Genomic DNA, 19,398 nt, shown 5'->3' with positions numbered 1-19,398 from the left:
TACTCTATCGTGGTGTGACGTTTGATTCACTAGTTTTGGGACACCCTGTATACTAGTTGTGGGAAACATAAACTGTTCTGTTCTTCGACCTCTTTTCCTCCAAACAAGAGTGCGACCAAGCGAAATCTGGACTCAGCCATAAATAAACACCCCAAAATTCAACTATCGAATTGTGGTGATCCTCACCCCACCAAAGATTATAGAGTAGTAGTAGTAGTAGTAGTTCTCTATAATCTTTGCGCCCCACTACTGTCGACGTACTCTGCGCCCCATTCAAACAGGGATGCTGTGCCCGCCAAGTTGAAAGTCTTCTAGGCATAACTGATGTCAATTCAAATCGAAGTCAAGCATTCAAACGAGAAGAATTTGGTTTTGCAACAAAAACCACATGGTTTTTTAATCTGCAGCCTCCTACAATTAATCGATTACAGAAAGCAGGAGCTCAGTGGAGATAAAAGTAAAAATATAATATCACACAAACAACTTAAAACATCCCAGTTCCTCCTAAAACAACACATGTAGATATAACTGATACCAAGAAAAGCCAGGCATAAAGAGAAGTTAATACGTGATCCCTTTCATTTGTTGAGCAGTGTATTTCTATTCGATTTCCTACACGGAATAAAACGGATCAATACAGAAGCAATAAGTAAACATTTCCTTCAATCCATACATTGATTGGAATCTCGATAAATCTATAAAACTTACTCTCCCAGTCCACCTTGACATTCGCCATGTTCAATTCATGATCCCTCTCGAAGAAAAATTCTGAGTTTAGCAGATTTTTGAGTGAATTTTCGTTCGTCACGACATTCCGCTGAAAAATTCGTATTCCCTATCTAATTTTTTTTTCACTCATTCATCACTCTACCGTGGTGCAAGATTGAAGGTTATAGAAACTATCTGGACGGTGCTATGTGAAAGCATGTCGACGTCGTGCGTCGTGACGCCCTGAAATGACGTAAGCATAACTGGGGAGCCTTCTATATAGGAATCCCGTAGTTCAATGCCAAGTTTTCAAGGTTGAAGCAGGAAAAAAAATGTTGTCGTTTGTTCATTCACCAAATTCAATTTCCTGGTTGAAGATCAATTCGTTAGTACATATTTTTATATTTGTTGAATATTGATCTATTATTCAATTTTCATTACGTTGGAAACTAATTTTTTTGCAGAGAAATATTGATTGATGTGGAACGATGTGCATTTTTAATGGACACGATTCTCTGCTATCTACATTCAAGGACAAGATAACTATTTCACAACTATATAAAGAATAATACATAAAAATTATTAGGTATACTTTTATTGATGTGTTTTGACATGTTTCTCAGTCTGACTTGGATTCATTATTATAATAATTGATCGTTTCTGATTGCAAACATTGCAGCATGAAGATGAAGTAAGGCGGTACACTGCCAATGATAAGACCAAGCATCGAATGGTTTATTGTAAAAAATCTAGCTGCTGAAAAAGGCTTGATAGAGGTGGACATAGCAGAAAGCAAGCGTAGCTGTTTTTTCAGTGCTTTGATTCGTTGGTTTGTTGTTACCATTGGTAGAAGGTTCAAATATTCGGTGCATACTTCCGATACTTCTCTCGCTGCTTTCATGGCACCACTGCAAGAAATGGCTAGCATAGTTGGAAGGGACTGAAAACAATGATTTCTTCTATCATTATCGGTTAATCATAAAATAGATAATTGGATAACGTCTTCAAGATTAAGGCAGGTTAATGTTCAGGTCATTTAGCATTCACCCTTTCTCGACAAAATAGTATTTCTGTTGATACTTTGACTGATTGTGGTTGGCCGTTACGTTTCTAGATTTTTTCTTTGCGGGTGTTATGTATCTAAATTAATTTGAATTGAAGGTAAGGTTGTTGGTTATTGTCTATTAGAGTAGGCAGACAATTTCAAGAGGGCTTTTCACCACCACACTAGTTCCGCTATCAATATCTTATCTCGGTGTGTGAAGGTAATATTGCATCGCCCTCACCAACAGGTGAAAGTAAACTGCTCCACCAGAGTTAGGGATATCGTATTCAGTCGTTTTCAAAAGAATGTAATCTTCGAGAAAATCGCTGTAAAATCATTTAAAACTCAATAACAACTGGAATCGATCCAATAAAAATCAGTATGAGACATTTCGTCAATCTGGTCGCCTTTTTTCTGAAGTTTGGTTCTTTGCGTATGCTTCATGAATGTTCTTATTTTGAAATGAAGTCAGTTTATCAAAGGCTTCGATTTGAAACGAGTTTTCTGAAAATGCCAAGACGTAAATTAACAAACGCTGAGGCTAATAGGGCTATCGGAATGCTACAGGGTGGCCTAACTCAGGTTGTTGTAGCGGAAAGGCTCCAAGTCAGCCGAAGTGTGATATCTCGACTTTGGAATAGGTTCAGGGAGACAGGTTCCGTGTTGGAAAGACCAAGGCTTGGTGGGCGACGAAAAACAACACCTGCTCTGGATCGTGTCATCACCGTTTCGGTGAGAAGAAACCCTACATCTACGTGTAGAATGCTACGGAATACGATTCCTAGACTGAGGTCTCTTAAACCCTTATGGTACAACTCCTTCCTTAATTCTAATGCAAGGGACTATATCAAAAGAATATGTTATCAACTCTAGGACAGTTTTGGGTAGATTAAAAGACAGAAAGACTTAAATATTTCATCGGGTATATACAGACTGTACCAAGGCCAAGAGCGTTCAAACTGTCGGAGCGGTATATGGTGTAGTTTGGTGTGGAACAAAGTGAATCAATTATGGAGGGCTGATCGATACTCACCAAAGAGAAGGTCATCCATCCAATTCTGGCCGAAATCATTAATGCATTCTTCAGAAAGCCAGGTGCCATTCCAGATTCACTGATGAGAAAGTGCGTCAAAACAGAGGCGTTCATCAGCAAATCTACAATAACGAAACATACAGTACCCAACACTGAAAAACCAAACACTGAATTGGAGAATCTTATTGCTTTGCCCAAGAGCATGTACATTCGATTGAAAATTCTCATAGTCTGTATTGAGTTATCTCCCTCTGTAATTTCCGATGTGAATTTTTTACTCAGTTGTTGGAATCTGTATTCAATAGAGCACGAAAAAATATACACCAAAGCATTGTTAATCGATATCTGATAGTAATAGAGATGCTTGAATATGTGAAAATGAAAGTCATATATTCCGGTTAATATTATCCATGTATTAATGTTGAATGAAAATACCAGAAATATAAATATATGTTGAGTTAAGAAGAATCGTTTAAACCCTTTATTTTTCTTCCAATTTGGTTTCAGGTATTCATCGATTTTATCTAAGGAATCCAAGAATTTTTCTATATTAGTTTTGGAGAAATAAGTCCTTGTTACCATCACCAGCGTTGTTGTCAGTGCCATTATCGTTTCTTGTAAAATCTCCAAGAAAAGGTAGGTGTGATTGATGAATTTGTATCTACCGGTTGCTATTCTACTTGAGAGGGCATATAGACTCGATAACAAAGGATAAATTGATATCAGTGAAGCATAACATTTATAAGAAGTGGTAAGTTTAACTTTGGTTCCGAGTAGTGGTGGCATAAGACATAGCGTACAGCTAAGACGTAGTAGTAGCTTAACACTTTTTGTATCCTTCAGGAATTGTGACATCGTCCAAAATGGGCAAACGTACAATTTTTGTATCTTCTATTAATGAGTAGAGCTTTTTAGAAGTGTTAGTTTGAATTATAGATGCGATAATGTGATGAATTATTGATTTTGGTACGTTGCTCTATGTGGGAAACATATTATGATATTTCCCTCGATATTCCTAGATGCTTGTAAGTTTTTATTTATTCCGAGAAAAGCATCGACTGTATCGCAATTTTGCAAGACACTTTTTTCCTCCAGAATTGAATAGAAAACCGCAGAAGCATTTTATTTTTCGAAAATCTTTTCCACGAAAACAATTTTCGAAGGAAAATGATAAGGGGTTGTTATTTTCAACCCCTAGTAATAAAGTTATGAGATCTAAAAAAAATTGTGTGAGTAACATTCACTAAGTGCTTCATATTATGTATAGTTTTATGGCTCAGTGTTTTTTAGAACCCGTAAAAAAAAATTAAAACTGTCAACTCGTCATCGCCTTCCAAAGGTTGTATCTTGAAAGGGAGGTCGATTTCGAAAGAAAATAATGGAACTGCCACTGCTTATTTTCATCGAGGAATCATCTCCCTAAGTTCTTCGTATTTGTTTACAGACACCCTGTATAATATTCCGTCCAAAGATTGTAGATTTAGGTTAGCTAACTCTAATAATAATCTTTATTTCCGTCCAAGGTTCCTGTTCAGCCGTTCTCTGCACTGAGTCAGTCGATCACTTCGGTGCCTAAGAGCACAGAACACTAATAATCAGTGAGAGGCAAGACAAACTGAGAAAGGTATAAAGAAGGTATGTCCAAAACTTCCGATCTGGTGATAGACAGTTTGTTTTGTAACTGGCCTGCAAAACATTGGTCCCCCATGGACTTGTGGAGGTCCAGTAGAGCCAAAAGCTCTGGAGTTGGATGTACAATAAATGAAACGTTTTATTTTGAATCGAATTGATTATATTTCTTCATTTTTTACATACAAATATATATTATTCACAATTATCTAAATATAGACACTTTGTCACTTCTCTTGCTGCATTTTCCTACTCTGTACGAAAAAATTTGTTAACAGCATAGTCCACAACACCTCTTCTTCCTCTTCTGGGGCGCTTCTTGTGTTTTTTGTTGTTTAGTGAAAGTCAAGAAAACCTGGAAATAAAAAAACCCATCAATATAAACAAGAAATAATATCAGAAACTTTGAAACGAGTTGGACAATCCATTCCGACTGGATGTGTAGACTTGGGCCTATTGAAAAAACAATCGAGACCTTTGGAATGGAAGAGAACTTGCCTGTTCTAAGCTGGCTTGACCTATAGAATAATCTTCTATATCAAGTTCAGCTTTAGCCTTCTCCAAAGTACCAAACAATTGAGACCACTTGGCGTCCCTGTCTTTGATGTAGTAATTCAACAGCTCTTGATGTTTCTCCCTGAGTTCGCATCCTCTGAAGTTATGGTTCATGAAGTTCTCGATGGGCGTTGTATCTCTGTGTTCCATACCGCTGCTGTTCTTTATCTTCTTGATCTTGAGGGTGACGGAGAACCCTTCCGAGAACCGGCTCTTCAGATGTTGGATGGACCCCAGACACTGGAAGTTTCCGTTCACCATTATGACGAGCCTGGTGCAGAGGGCCTCGCACTCCTCCATGCTGTGGGAGGTCAGTATGATGGATTTTCCGCTTGCTCGAATGTTGGACAGACGGTTCCAGAGGTGACGTTTCGTTCCTGGGTCCATACCTAAAAAATATCAGAAAGAACATTAGTGTTGATCAGTATGGGCAGAAGATCCAGCTTGAGACCAAAAACAGTATTCTACGAGTCCGATCGATGTAAAACACCAGCCATATATTAAAGAGTTAGGTTAGGATAGGTAACTCTATCATCTTTGCACCTAGCTATGATCTATTTATGGGGGGTCCATAGATCTATCCAAAGCAGTGAACTCTAAAAGAGCTGGAACGGCATCTAGATTCAGGCAAACTGGGGAAGACTGAAAAGGAAGATATAGAGCAATCTATCTCTCCCTTTGCTCTGTCAATTGGTTTATAAAACGATGTAAACAAGAACAAGCAGAGGCGTTCAAGTGAGACGACTGATGTGGTTATTCGATTGGTTGCCGACCATTAGAAAGAGATGGGTTGCCCTACATCTTCCCTCTCAATGGAATACACTTTTCGTCGTATTTCGGTACCAAAGAGGCCCTTCCAGTTCTGTGAACTCTCACTGATCCAAAGATATTATTGGTGTAGAGTACAAAATATCTTTGGATCTAGCGAGAGTAGAGAGAAGAAAAACGATATGCTTGCAGACCACAGATTATTTGTCGGAGGAGAATGCAGTAGTCTTATTCGTAGAGTGTTTCACAACGGTTGAGAACTGTACAGAGCAAGCGCAAATGGATTTTCGCTACCCTAAAATGGAATTGCGTTTGCTTTGTACATTTCACAAACGTTGCAAATTACTCTACCAGAGACAACCTGCACTCTCTGTCCCTACACTCTACGAAAAAACGTAGTGACAGGAGAGAGAGAGAGGTTATAGAGGTTACCATAGAGAAAGGAAAAGAGGTCTCTTGTCTCTGGAGGTTAGAGTCACTGTAGATACAGGAAGGGGGGATCATAAACAACCTCTATGTTTATGTTTACATATACCTACTGTGCATTTACTCCATTTTTGTTTACATTTACCCCAATATTTGAATGTTCATTATAGTAATTGTGTTTGGTGTAATAGTGTTGACTTGAGTATCAAGAATTTCGTCATGCCTGGAAAATGTGTAATTTGTGGTAAATATGCTGAAGAAGATGATTTCGGATTGGGGTAAACGTAAACAAAAACATGTTGATGTTGGTAACAGACGTTAAGCACACTCATCGATTGTCACTGTCTCTGTCATTGTCAATTTCCTCTGATCTGTCAGAGCTCAAGGTGTGGGGCATCTACGGAAAGCGCATTTCTTTGACTCTCGACGGCGTGCCGCGCCCTCTAGGGGCCCTCAAGCCCGCTGCGAACCCCGTATTTTAAGATTCTAAGGTTCTTATTCTTCTTGTATGTATATTTATACTGATATACGTACCTGTGGTTGGTTCGTCCAAAAATATGATTGGTGCGTCCCCGATCAGAGCGATGGCTGTGCTGAGTTTCCTCTTGTTACCCCCGCTCAGCTGCTTGACCTGCTTGTCGAGATGTTGGGTGAAATCGAAGTCTCTCGCGAGTCTCTCGGCCGTGAAATCGCACTCGTCCTTGGGGACTCCCCTGATGAGTCCGAAGATCTTCAGTGTTTCCCTCGCCGTCAGATTGTCTATGAGAGCGTCGAACTGAGGACAGTAACCGATGCAGCTCTGCACCTCCTTCATCTGGCTCCTGATGCTGAACCCGTTGATCCAGCCGTCCCCACTACTTATCATTTCGTCGCCGGTCATCATCTTGAACGTGGTAGTTTTTCCCGCCCCGTTCACTCCGAGCAGGCCGAAACATTCGGCTTTTTTCACGGTCAGATTCAGGCCGTTCACCGCGGTGAAACCCTTGTAGTTCTTGGTCAGGTCCTTCAGTACCAGCAAGTTCTGGTCTAGCAGCTGGGACATGGGGGAGTTGCGAACCTTCTGGTTTTCTTCGTTCACGTCTTCGTCAACTGTAGATGGTGGATTAGGTATCGTTCGGTCGGGGAATATCTTGTACATCAAATTGGACAGTATCTTCAGATCTATCAGGAAGAGTATGCCGAAGAAGATAACGGTTGTGACGTAAGTTATGGCGATGCCAGTTCCGAGGCTGTGTTCGTGGAAGCTCAATAGGGCGTCATCATCTGTGAACAGCGTAAAATTGCTTGAATTATTGAACTTTTCCGTAATTTTCCAGTAAGCCATTGGAAAACTTCCTCAGTAGCTTAGTGGTTAAAGAACTATTTGTTGATGTTGAATGTGAACTCACCTACGCTTTCTCCGTTAGTTTCCTTCGTGCTAGTTGGTAAAACATGCATTATATCGAAGACTCCTTCGGTCAGGACATAATGCGGTATGATCCTGAGAATCCATTTGATGACAGCGTAACTGCTGTCCAGCAAGTCCAAAATGTACATTATGAATACAGCTGGAAAACCTGGAACATGCAAATCAATTATAATCCTCGCGAAACTTGGAAGAAGCCTGCTACAAAGATAGGGTGTTGAAGGGGGATCTCATTCACATCGAAGAAAATTCAGTCTTTTATGCAATGAGTTTTAAAACAGTTGAGCGATTTGTGTGTCGACGTGCACCAGTTGGATCTTCAGTAAAAACTGCCTTCCATGTGAAGTCTTTGACACATGACAGTTGGCTTAGTTGAATATGCAGGTTTAGTGTTAAGTTTGTTACCATAGAGATAATTGAAATAAGTATATATGACTTTATGTTTGTTGGTAAAAACAGGCATTAGTTGTTTGAACTGTATGTATGGACTAATTGTAGTACCAGAGAGGAGGTTTTATTTTTGCTATGATTTAATTATGTTGGAATCGAGTGTGTATGTAAAAAAAAGAAGATTGTCAAAAAATGAAAATCTTATCCGGTTCGAAGGACCACTATTGTTATGACTGTCTGTAATTTAGATTTTATTTATAATATGAAGAGAAAAAGTTTTTGTGCCTAGACAAGAGTTTTATTTTTTGACAATCGTCTTTTTTCACCTACCCACTCGATTCTAACATAAACCATAGCAATCAATTACTTATTGACAATAAAAGAATGGGTGTTACCTGCAGTAAAACTGATGAACCACATCCTTGAATAACCAGTGGAAGGAACAGTGAATAAGTAAGAGCACACGTACATGAATGGCATTACCACCACACCGAAGTCGAACATAATCAGAGCCAAGTAACCTGAAATGATGAAAAAATATATATAAAATAACTCAATACAGCTGGTTTGAGTAAATTTCTTATAGTAAAACATCTTTACTCACTTAGAGATTCAAAACTTGCTAGACCTTTCGGTTGCAATATAGAGAATGCAATTATTATGGCTATGGAAGGAATCAAGTAGGTGATGAAATCGGCGATGAAGGATATCAACCAGAATATGTAAACGTTGATACCGGATACGAATTGTAGATGCTTTGCTTGACACATCCTCTCCCTTATATTGAACATGACGTAGAAATTTCCGACGTACGCCGCTGCAAGCGATATTGCCATGATGCTGTTTATTGACTTTGTTATTTCTTGAATCAAAATATCCTGCAATATGAAATAATTAGACAAGGTCCTCAGCGGAGCCTTGACTATTGAAGGGTTTCCAATAAGACGTGTCATTTTGAAAAGCCCGCAATTTTGGCAGCTGTCACTTTTGTCAAATGTCATTTTGACATTTGACAAGTAAAAACTGAGCCATTACTAAAAATAGAACGATACACGTGCCGAAAACGCTTTGATTGAGACGGATTGAGATGGTTAAGATTTCCTATAAAAATGGTGAAAATTTTGAAGTCACGGTTCGCAAAACTAAAGCACTTCTGGGTCGCCATGAAGCACCTTCTGGGCCGGCACTAGTGAAACTGGTGGAAAAATTTGAGCTGTTGGGACAAGTTAGTGATGTGAAGAATCGAAATCGTGTGCGTCGCTCAAGAACAACTGAGAATATTGCTGCTGTAGCCCGTAGTGTTGAGGAAAACCCAGGTTTGTCGATTCCTCGTCGATCTTTGGAATTAGGCATTCCACAAACGATATTACACCGTATTTTGCATAATGATTTAGGTCATAAGAGGAGTTTATACCACGGGAAGTTACGGATATTACAATAGTTTCCACTTTCGTAGAAAAGATGGTAGCACTTAACGAACGTCTTTTTTCAATTTCACCGGGATATGAATTGGAGCCAATGGCGAGACTTTTCGAGGAATTTCTTCATGTGGAAATTCATAGAAGGGATAATTGCACATCGGAAAGTTAATACAATGAATGAATTTTTGTTCTACAATGAAAAAAAAAATATATATTTTTTTCGTTTGACGAATAAAAAAATTTCTGACTTTCCGAGGTGACGAACTGATTGAATCGAATTATAATGAAAACCCCATATATATTAGTGGTTTCTGACGTAAGATATTCATTTTCTCTTCTCGAACTGACCACTATACCGGTGTAGACCCCTCTTAAGGCTTTTAAAGTTCAGTTAATACAAGAACCAAAGCCGGTCGATCATCATCAACGTCCTATCTTCGCTGATTGGGTTCTTGACATGATCCGGATTTTCATTGGAGAATCATCTTCAGTGATGAGGCCAATTTTCACCTCGGTGGCTACGAATAAACAGAATCGTCGAATTTGTGGTTCGCAAAATCCAAGAATGATTGTTGAAAAAATTGGGGACTTTGGCTGAATACAACTCTGTTTCAAAGATCGACAGATATGTAGTGTCACTGTGCAGATTTAGCTAGTTATTCTGAAGGTAATTTTTTTTATCCGGAGATGGCACAGCCCATTATGGAAACCTAAAATGGCTTTATCTTTTTATCAGGGCAAAATCGGAAAAAGGGTTTCTTTTGACTCAAGAATCTACTGTTAAAATATTTGTACGAGTCAAAGACTCCACAGTGTATACTAATACCGAGTTGAGCAGGGGAAGATAAATAAAATATTCATCTGGACGGTCGCTAAAGAGAGCGCAAACAGTGACAAGGTTATAGGTACTCTAATCCCTAGTATAAGATCGGAGAAGAAGGAGAAATTTCAAGGCATTACCTCATCAGTTTTTCGCTTTGGGAGTGGGTAGTTGATGAAGTTTAACTGGAAGGAACGATCTGGTATGAAACTGTTCATCATCATCTGCAGTGTGAGTGGTACAGTATGTAGAGGTTCATTACTAAACCAAGCTATAGCTGCTTGAATTGTATCATCATAAGATGCACCAATCAAGTAGGTGTATTTAATCAAATCAAGGTCCTTGATAGTCTGAAAAAAAAATCATTCAGATTATTTGATTCTTCTTGTTCAAATTGAGAATATTTTTTGGTCAAAGAACATAATTTGAGCTAGATATTTGAAATAAGAAGTGTGAATGATATTAAGGGAAAAACACATGCATATGTTTCGCCAAAAAGATGAGTTGTGCGCTGCGCTATCACAAAAATACTCATCAGTATTCCCCATTTTGATGAGCCGACCCTTTCTTCAAATGCAATAATCTGGTTTTGACATTAATAATTCTCACCATGTTTTCAGCCACTGCACCGACATCATCTACAACCTCGTACTTCTGTTGCTGACTATTCAGCAAATCTTCGTATTGTTTCGCTACTTTACTACCATCTACCAACGTTATAGGGTTGTCATAGTCGGCCAGAGAAAATTCCCTGTACCCCTCGTCTTTCGAGTTGTCTCCTGAGCTGGTCGAGTAGACCACCAGAAATATATAAAGTAATGGAAGAAGTGTTTTCATAATCTCGGTCATCCACGATCTAACAGCCACAAGGTACTTCTTCCAAAAGATAGCTCTGATTTGGTTCATGTATAAACTAGTGCCAGTTTCTAGATATGTTGAATTTATTGTCACTGAAACGATAAACAAAACAGTCGAATGGATTCTGCAAAAAAAAAACGATAATATATCGATTCTCACCATTGGTGTATCCTTCTACATTGTGATGATTCGTTTCATTAGATACCATCCTGCCGGTTTCATTTGTGCCAACCCTGTGAAAGGAAATAGAACTTAACCTCAGCTGATTGTCCACCATAATATTAAATAGAGGTAGATCCTTTTTCAGTTCTGAAAAACGATGTCGCACCGTAAAATGGGAGATAACTGAGTTTTTGTTCGCTAGTACCGATAAGCAGAAGTCAAGATGTCCTCATCGACGCGAATTTAACCGATTTTCGGCACACGAGGGACATTCCGTTTCCACACCCCATCGGTGGGTACAAAGGGAGATGTCCCCCTGCAGGTCAAGGAATTCTGATTAAGTTAGTTTGACCGCTGGACAAGTACCTAGTGCCAGAGCAACCGCTGGAAACTTCCGTAGACTCAGTTCAGAGGTAAGACAGCATACCGTGGTGGGAACCTCAGTTTCAACCCCTTTATCCCACCTAGTTCAATCACTTCTGGGAGTACGATTTTCTAGCTGGCGTGCAAACCCGTCGGAAGCAAAAAACAGTATACAGAACCGTTTCCCAACGCCGTCCTACCTACAGTTCCGTAGTTTTGAAACTGAGTCTGAACTCCCCGTAAAGGGTGTTCATTACTGAGTGTAGCGCGTTTGAGATCGGATCCCCCCTTTTTTTTCCGTCCGATTCACTTCGCGAATTCACCACCTTCGGCATTACTATTTGTATTTAGTTAGATTATGAACCCACACGACTTACTTCATGAATACTTCTTCAAGATCTGTCAAGGAGATTCCGAAACTCCTGATACCAAGCCTAGACGAATTTTCCTCTAGTTGAGACAGCACGCTGGGAAAAGTCGAGGAATATTTCTCTGGCAGAAGGTAGGTCAGTTCCGTGCCAGCATTCGATTCAATCTGCAATTCGATCAAATCAATTATTGCTCTGATGGATAGGTGCAGTCTTCATGTACTCACATGGACAGCCGGTATATGTTCAGCCAGTAATCTCGTGATCGCATTCGGTTGACAGTTGGGTAGTTGGTCTATAACCAGATGATAACCAGCGCCATATTTCTTCTTCAAGAAGAAACTTGAACCGCAGCATTTCAACTCGCCACCTGACATAATCGCTATCCTATCGCCCAGCAGATCGGCCTCGTCCATGAAATGTGTGGTTAGGAGAATTGTCCTGCCTGAAATCATCATGATCAGTAGATCAGAAGCTTGTTCAACTGTTCAAACAGTTGTGTTGTATCTTCAGGATCAAATCTGACCGAAACTCTCACCTTTTTTCTGTTCTTGCAAGAATTCCCAAATAAATCTTCGAGCTGATGGGTCCATACCCGCTGTCGGCTCATCGAGCATTATCACCTTAGAATTGCCGCACAGGGCTATCCCCACGCACAGCTTCCTCTTCATTCCTCCAGATAATTCGCTGGATTTTGCGTTAGCCTGAAAAAACACGCGTTCAAGACTTATAGAAATCATTTTCCTTATAGCAAGAACCCCCATTAAAATCAAATTACCTTATCCTCTAAGCTCAAGAGCTTCAAAAACTTCCTGACCTCCGCATCGACTTGTTCTCCTTTACATCCCTTCAATTTGCTGAAGAATATCAGATGCTCCGTCACTGTTAGATCGTCAAAGAGCACATTATGTTGAGGACATAAGCCCATGCTGTCTCTCACTCTCATGATCTGAGTACTGATGTCAAAGCCATTTATTGTAGCTGTTCCCTTGGTGGGGGGGAACATCCCTGTCAACATTGACATCGTTGTAGTTTTTCCAGCACCGTTGTGACCGAGAAGAACTGTGATTTGGTCTTCGTAAAGATTCATGCTGAGATCCTTGACGGCGTCGTTGGCACCGAAGGTCTTGCAGAGGTTCTCGATCTTGATGCCTGCTCGTAGGTTCAGAGGTTCCTCTTCGAAAAACTCTCCCTTCATTGTGGACTGACGACCAGTTGCTGAAAAATAACGGTAAGGTAAGGGCCTTCATTAAGAGGATCATTTCACGTTGGATACCTCGTCTTTAGCAACTACAGTGGCCTGTGTACTGACATCAACTCTTATATTTTTGAAGAAAAAAAGTACGCGGTTTTCTCCAAAATTATTCCACGGTTGAATGAAATTCATATGAAGTAGGTACTCACTTGATGAAGAAACTTCTTCTCGGCTCCAGAACTGACGAGTGAATAAGAAATACCATTTTTGAGGAACCCCAAATTCTCCCGGATAAATTTGTTCCACGTATAGAGCAATTCCTAAGTATACGAATATGTCCATGAACATCATCAGCAAAATGCCACCAAAGGTTATGCCGATCTGAGGATTTCTCTCGAAGAGGTTACTCCATTGGGCTCCTGAAATTGAACACATGGTAGACACAAAATTCAGTTTATTACCTTCATACAAGATGAGTCTTTGACTCGTACAAATATTTCAACAGTAAAATCTTGAAGTTAAAAAAGCACTTTTCCTATACGATTTTTTCTGTTTGGGCCCTGATAAAAAGATATAACCAGTTTAAGTTTTCATAATGAACTGTGCCACCTCTGAAAAAACAAAATTACCTTCTGAAAAACTAGCTGAATCTGTTACACAACATATCTGTGGATTTTTATTTCATTTATTTATTTATCTCTGTACAATTGGGATCCAAATGGGGTATGAGGTATCATGGTTTTTCAACAACTGTAATGGTAAAGGAAGAAAGTGTTTCTTTTGACCTCAAGAATCTACTGTCAGAATATTTGTACGAGTGAAAGACTCATTCTGTATAGATAATATGAAAATTTGATAATGTTTTAATGAAAAATTACCAATTTTTCTGACTTCAAACAAGCAGATCAGATCTAATCCATAAGAAATAGCACTCGGGGCTAATAATGACGTGAAATACTTCATGAAAGCGCTGATTTTCCCATAATTTCCACATCGTATAATAATATAAGGAACCATGGCTAAAATCCAAATCATTCCGGCTAAAGAGGTAGCTCTATTCGCTAAAAAAGAATAACATACATTTAGAATTAATTCATTTCAGTCATGATTGCGATGGATTTTGGTAAATCATCTACTCTACAGGGTGAATAAGTGCGACAAACTTCAGGGGGCTTAACACTACAGAGTTTTGACAGATAAGCACCAATACAACAAATAAAACAGATCCATTACTCACCTTTGCTGAAGAAGACACTCACCGCGAAGGAAAACGTGATCACCTGTATGGTATAAAGTAGGAAAAAAAGGAACAAGAGACCTACGTCTGAATATTCCATTATCTTTGTACCCCCTATTGACAATTTCATTGAAATGGCCATGATGATTGCCACGGGTAGAAGAGGCGTAAACATCTGAACGAACCAAGCAGTCCAATGCAACCAAGTAGGAAGGCCCATGACTTTCATGGATTCCTGGAAGAGACCCAGTGCAAGATATTTTCAGAAAACACGAACGCTAGAAACTCTTTCAAGTCGCTATTACGAGGATATATTGAAAAATTCCTAGCCTACTATAGAACCAAACAAAATTCCAATGTCAAAATATTTTATTACTCAACATATTCTCCTCTTAATTGGATACATTTATTACAGCAAACCTGCAACTTCTCTAGACCTTTAAAAAATAATTTTTCTTCTTGCTCTGCAAACCAGACCTCAGCAGCTTTCATTACCTTCTCATTGGATGAAAATTTACGGCCTTTTAAACTTTTTATCAGTTGAGGAAAGAGATGATAGTCGGATGGAGCCAAATCTGGCGAATAAGGGAGGTGTTCTAGTAATTCAAACCCTATATCACGAATTTTTTGCATGGCAACATGAGATTTGTGTGCAGGGGCGTTGTCCTTCAAAAACAAAACACCTTTGGATAGCTTACCGCGTCTTTTCTCTTTAAATTTTCCCGTAGAGTGGTCAGTAATGTCGAATAGTGATCTCCGGTTATTGTTCTTCCCTTATCCAAAAAATTAATCATGATTACTCCATGGCAATCCCAAAAAACTGAAGTAAGAACTTTTCCAGCAGATTTTTGGTCACGAAACTTCTTAGGTCTTCGAGAACCAGGGTGTCGCTATTCCAACGATTGTTGCTTTGTTTCTGGATCGTAGAAATGTCCAAGTCTCATTCATAGTAACAATTCGGTTCAAGAAGTCTACATCGTTTTCAAATCGAGCACAGATCGAACGCGATGCTTCTACCCTTGCACGCTTTTGGTCAACATTCAAACATTTGGGGATCCATTTTGCAACAATTTTTCTCACGTCCAAATTGACGTGAACTATGTGATAAACGCGTTCGTATGAAATATTCATTGCTTCAGATATCCGTTTCAGCCCAATTCGACGATCTGATAAAATCATGTCATGAACTGCATCGATACTTTTAGGGACTGACACAGAAACTTGCCTTCCTGATCGGTCATCATCTTCAATGGAAAATTTACCTCTTTTGAAGCTTGCAGTCCAATTTTTCACGGTCGCATACGAAGGACATTGATCACCAAGGGTATAAAGCATATCTTCGTAAATCTGCTTACCTCTTAACCCTTTTAAATACAGGTAATTGATGATGGCTCGATACTCCAATTTTTCGATTTTCACAATTTCGGTGGACATTTTTCTTTTAATTTATTGCGTAACTCTGATTTACTTTTTTTACCTCATGCTTCGCACTGACACTTCTTATGAGTTATTGTTCGGTAACGCAATATTTTTTATGCATGGAACTGGTCTAGGCTAATTAGATATCAATACATCCTCGTAAGTCTGACCGATAAGTTTTTCGAGGAAGTGTTGTTGTTAGGTGCTTATTATCTATTATTGAGCAACTTACCTTCAGTTGTCTTTCTTTTTCCAGTGTGATGGCCTTGACCATGCTCACGGAAGAGTATACAAAAGCTGCCATGAATAGAAATCCGAAGAAGAATGCATCACACAAAGAGGGATAAAATTGATCATAGGAATAGGCAGGCCTAGGAAATCTTTCCAGAATTACATTTGGGAATGTAATCTTTCTCTTCGCGAAAATTTTGGACGTCAAACTATACATCACACTATCGAAATTTGTGTAATCTGAAAATGTAAGGTTAGATCGAAAATTAATCCTATCCAGCAATCAGAAGACGCTGAACCAAACACCGTAGCTCCATTGTTCTATGTTTGTTGAACAATTAGTTATTCCAGTTTAACCTCTGGATTTAAGTTTGGAATATACAGGGTGAGCCCTTGTCTTGTACAAATATTTCAACAGTAGATTCTTGAGGTCAAAAGAAACACTTTTTCCTGTACCATTTTTTCCGATTCGGCCCTGATAAAAATATATAGCCATTTTAAGTTTTCATAATGAGCTGTGCCACAAAATTCCATTCTAAATCTACATCTGTGACACTATACATCTGTGGATCTTTTAAACAGAGTTGTATTTAGCCAAAGTATCCAATTTTTCAAATTTCACAGATACTTTCTGATTTTTGAACATCAAATTACTCGAAAACGGTGCATTGTAGAAAATATGAGGAATACTTTTATTTTACAAAACGTTCAAATATTCATTAATGTCCAATTTAGTTTCAAGAGTTGGGTTCTTTGAATTTTTGGTAATTTTATGGTGCATAAGTTCATAATGAGAAAACTGGAAGACGTGGGTGATATCTTGTGTTCGACAAAGATTAATCAAAATTATGAAAAACTATATTCCGAAATTCATTTCATTTGATAAAACCGTTCATGATATAGATCTAAAAATAACATTTTTTCATGGTTTTTCAACAGTCTGTATCTTTGAAACCGAGCCGAATCGGGAAAAATAGCGAAGGAAAAGGGTGTTTCTTTTGACCTCAATAATCTACTATGAAAATATTTGAACGAGTCAAAGACTCACCCAGTATAAAATCTTTTCCTGTATACATATATACATCTGGGAAAATCTAAGTTTTCCACGTCTAACTTACCTGGCGGTCCTCCATGACTATAATAAGTAGTATCATCTCTTTCGCCATTCATGAAAGTGATATCAGGATACAGTGAGTCGACTTTCCAATCATCTGACAAATAATTCGAGCTCGTGTCGAACCTGTTTGAATTCAAAATATTCAGAACGAAATATATACTAAGTGACGTAGGAAACAGAACACTCAGTATTGATGTTTTGTATACATGTGTCTTAGGATTAGGTAAGTAGAGTCATTCGGGGTAACTGAGTGCAGTGGGTAAGTGTGCGCAGTGTGTATATCTCGACTATGCAATGTATGAAAGAGGGGTTCATTTGGGTGAAGCAAGGGCGCAGAATCCCCAAATTAGTTTTTCATAGGAGTGCGGCGTGCGACGTTTCGTTAACTTTTTATTTGCAATCAATCAAATTCACTAGTTTTCTTGTTAATTTTTAGCATCTCTGCACATTCTGCCAGGTCCAAGTTCCGAGTCCCTCAGTGTTAAACAATATTTTATTCGTTTATGGGCATATTGATCTAAATATATAATAAAAAATTTCAGGTTCTCTTAGCTGCTCAACTCTATAAGAACGTCAATTCAAATTTTGGCTTACTGGGGAAAGTGTGCGCGGGTAAGTGTGCGCGGGTAAGTGTGCGCATAGATTCATTATATGGGCATTAGTTCAGTGAGGAATAAATTATGACATTGTTGATTTTCTTGGTTAAGACTCGATCAATATTGTCCTATTTGTTCAGAAAAATATGAAAAGCCACCAAAAGGGGAATGTATCAAGTGTTGTGTTCACCAAGAATTGTGGCACGAACAATAATGCACTGCTTGTAAAAAGGCGCTTCTGTATTGACAATAAACAGCATTTCTCTAATATTGTAACATTTTGATGACATTATTTTGTAATTTGTTTTGATTTTGTGGTTCACTAAGCACTGCGTTCACTTACCCCGTGAGGGTGCGCACACTTACCCGCAATACGGGGCATGTGAACGCACTCCGACTTTCACTATTAAATTTTTTTTTGCGAAAAAAAAACGTTTTTATCTGTTTGCTTTTTGATGTTTTTTTATAGATTAGAAAATTCTCTATCTTATGAATATGTTTTAATTTTCCTAGCTTCAACATTTGAAAGAGGGTATGGCTTGAAAGACAAAAGTGCGCACAGTTGCCCCGAATGACTCTAAATCGATCTAAATTTGAAAAAAATCTAAACGTAGGAAAAAAAGGAAAATCACCCCGAGCGCGTTTCTGAGTGAGGTCCAACACAGTTTTTCCCTTTTTTCCTACAGTTGGAGTTTTCTCGAATTTTTATCGATTACTATCTATCCTTAAGAGACATGCAAACAAAAAACTGTTGTTGTACTGAGTTCTGTTATTATTATATATTTAGGTATTTCGAAAACTTACCTCAGCTTGATATTTATTTTTCCTTTCAACTCCCCATCCGGTAAATCATCGTCAAATACAACTCCACATATTGGAGTGTCATTCGTTGGGTTATTCAAAAAGTAATCTTCCAATTCCGCAGCTGTTTTAAATCCCTTTAGGAGCCCGGTAGATTCATAGGAATTCATCAATTCATTAACGAATTTGTTTGTGTTTGGTGAATATGCCCTGGAATTGTGAATGAAATAATGATGTTATGATTCCTAGTAAAAAAAAATCATAATTTAATCTCTATAGGTATTTCATTTATCAATCACACAAACTCTTTCATTTATAAGTAGGTACAGGGTGAGCAAAATTGGTGATACCTGAAGTACAACTTTTTTACCCAACGAGAAAGAGGAAAATGAATGTACCATTCATGTCGTCTTTTTTCGAGAAACTAATAATGCCATCAACTGCATTCCTCTATCTTCTCTTGTTTTTGAGTTATAGGCCAAAATTTAAATTTGGGCGATTTCAACTTTGGTCATTATCTCCGTGTATGCTTGTGCTCGGATGTTGAAATGAAAACATTATTCAGACACTTTTTTGATATTAACCTATGATTTTTTGCTAGAGGTTTATTTGCTGAGCTATAATATAAAGTTGTGTTTTTTCTTATGAAAACAGTACTTTAATAACTAAGAGCGCTATTTTTACCATTTCAGAAATATATCATACATCGCCCTTAGTTTTCCTGAGTCATTTTAAACTACTGTTTTCATAAGAAAGAACGAATCTTTATGTTATAGCTCAGCAATTCAGCAAATATACCTTTCGGAAAAAATCAGAGTACGCCACTGGATTGCTTTCAAAACAGTGTCGCT

The 19,398-nt window shown here is 38.5% G+C and overlaps 2 protein-coding genes across 5 annotated transcripts in view; both read right to left on the bottom strand.

Annotated features, from left to right (window-relative positions):
• Positions 1 to 1,079: 1,079 nt before the first annotated feature.
• On the bottom strand, positions 1,080 to 3,443 carry LOC123309646. The gene is made up of 2 exons (XM_044892859.1): positions 2,787 to 3,443; positions 1,080 to 1,648 (listed from the first exon to the last, which is right to left on the bottom strand). Exons 1-2 carry the CDS (start codon positions 3,390 to 3,392, stop codon positions 1,328 to 1,330), a joined length of 927 nt encoding a protein of 308 aa, XP_044748794.1. The 5' UTR covers positions 3,393 to 3,443; the 3' UTR covers positions 1,080 to 1,327.
• A 1,117-nt stretch (positions 3,444 to 4,560) lies between these two features.
• LOC123310543 (phospholipid-transporting ATPase ABCA1-like) overlaps positions 4,561 to 19,398 on the bottom strand; it is a 32,340-nt gene continuing 17,502 nt past the window's right edge. The window contains exons 3-21 of one of the 4 annotated variants that reach the window (XM_044894058.1): positions 18,551 to 18,757; positions 17,152 to 17,273; positions 16,035 to 16,273; positions 14,384 to 14,618; positions 14,025 to 14,207; positions 13,356 to 13,565; positions 12,730 to 13,169; positions 12,490 to 12,655; positions 12,179 to 12,396; positions 11,961 to 12,118; positions 11,218 to 11,291; positions 10,810 to 11,150; positions 10,341 to 10,550; positions 8,564 to 8,837; positions 8,355 to 8,480; positions 7,553 to 7,720; positions 6,699 to 7,427; positions 4,914 to 5,359; positions 4,561 to 4,770 (exon numbers count right to left, since the gene is read on the bottom strand). In XM_044894058.1, coding sequence (XP_044749993.1) covers positions 4,687 to 4,770; positions 4,914 to 5,359; positions 6,699 to 7,427; positions 7,553 to 7,720; positions 8,355 to 8,480; positions 8,564 to 8,837; positions 10,341 to 10,550; positions 10,810 to 11,150; positions 11,218 to 11,291; positions 11,961 to 12,118; positions 12,179 to 12,396; positions 12,490 to 12,655; positions 12,730 to 13,169; positions 13,356 to 13,565; positions 14,025 to 14,207; positions 14,384 to 14,618; positions 16,035 to 16,273; positions 17,152 to 17,273; positions 18,551 to 18,757 — 4,630 coding nt within the window. In that variant the 3' untranslated portion in view covers positions 4,561 to 4,686. The remainder of the gene's footprint in view (positions 4,771 to 4,913; positions 5,360 to 6,698; positions 7,428 to 7,552; positions 7,721 to 8,354; positions 8,481 to 8,563; positions 8,838 to 10,340; positions 10,551 to 10,809; positions 11,151 to 11,217; positions 11,292 to 11,960; positions 12,119 to 12,178; positions 12,397 to 12,489; positions 12,656 to 12,729; positions 13,170 to 13,355; positions 13,566 to 14,024; positions 14,208 to 14,383; positions 14,619 to 16,034; positions 16,274 to 17,151; positions 17,274 to 18,550; positions 18,758 to 19,398) is intronic. The other 3 variants (XM_044894065.1, XM_044894076.1, XM_044894070.1) reach the window with 3 other exon arrangements.

Source organism: Coccinella septempunctata, chromosome 1 (genome assembly GCF_907165205.1).
Source record: "Coccinella septempunctata chromosome 1, icCocSept1.1, whole genome shotgun sequence".
In the NCBI taxonomy this organism is placed as follows: domain Eukaryota; kingdom Metazoa; phylum Arthropoda; class Insecta; order Coleoptera; family Coccinellidae; genus Coccinella; species Coccinella septempunctata.
The sequence above is the reverse complement of the archived record's forward strand: the minus strand, read 5'-3'. Positions and strand labels throughout refer to the sequence as shown.

Bases quoted from the DNA above. Each gene is read 5' to 3' on its own strand.
- LOC123309646 (XM_044892859.1), bottom strand. From the start codon at position 3,392: ATGGCACTGACAACAACGCTGGTGATGGTAACAAGGACTTATTTCTCC. The intron at 1,649-2,786 runs GTGAGTATCGAT...CATTGTTTTCAG, and splicing joins GATGGATGACCTTCTCTTTG to TCCCTTCCAACTATGCTAGC.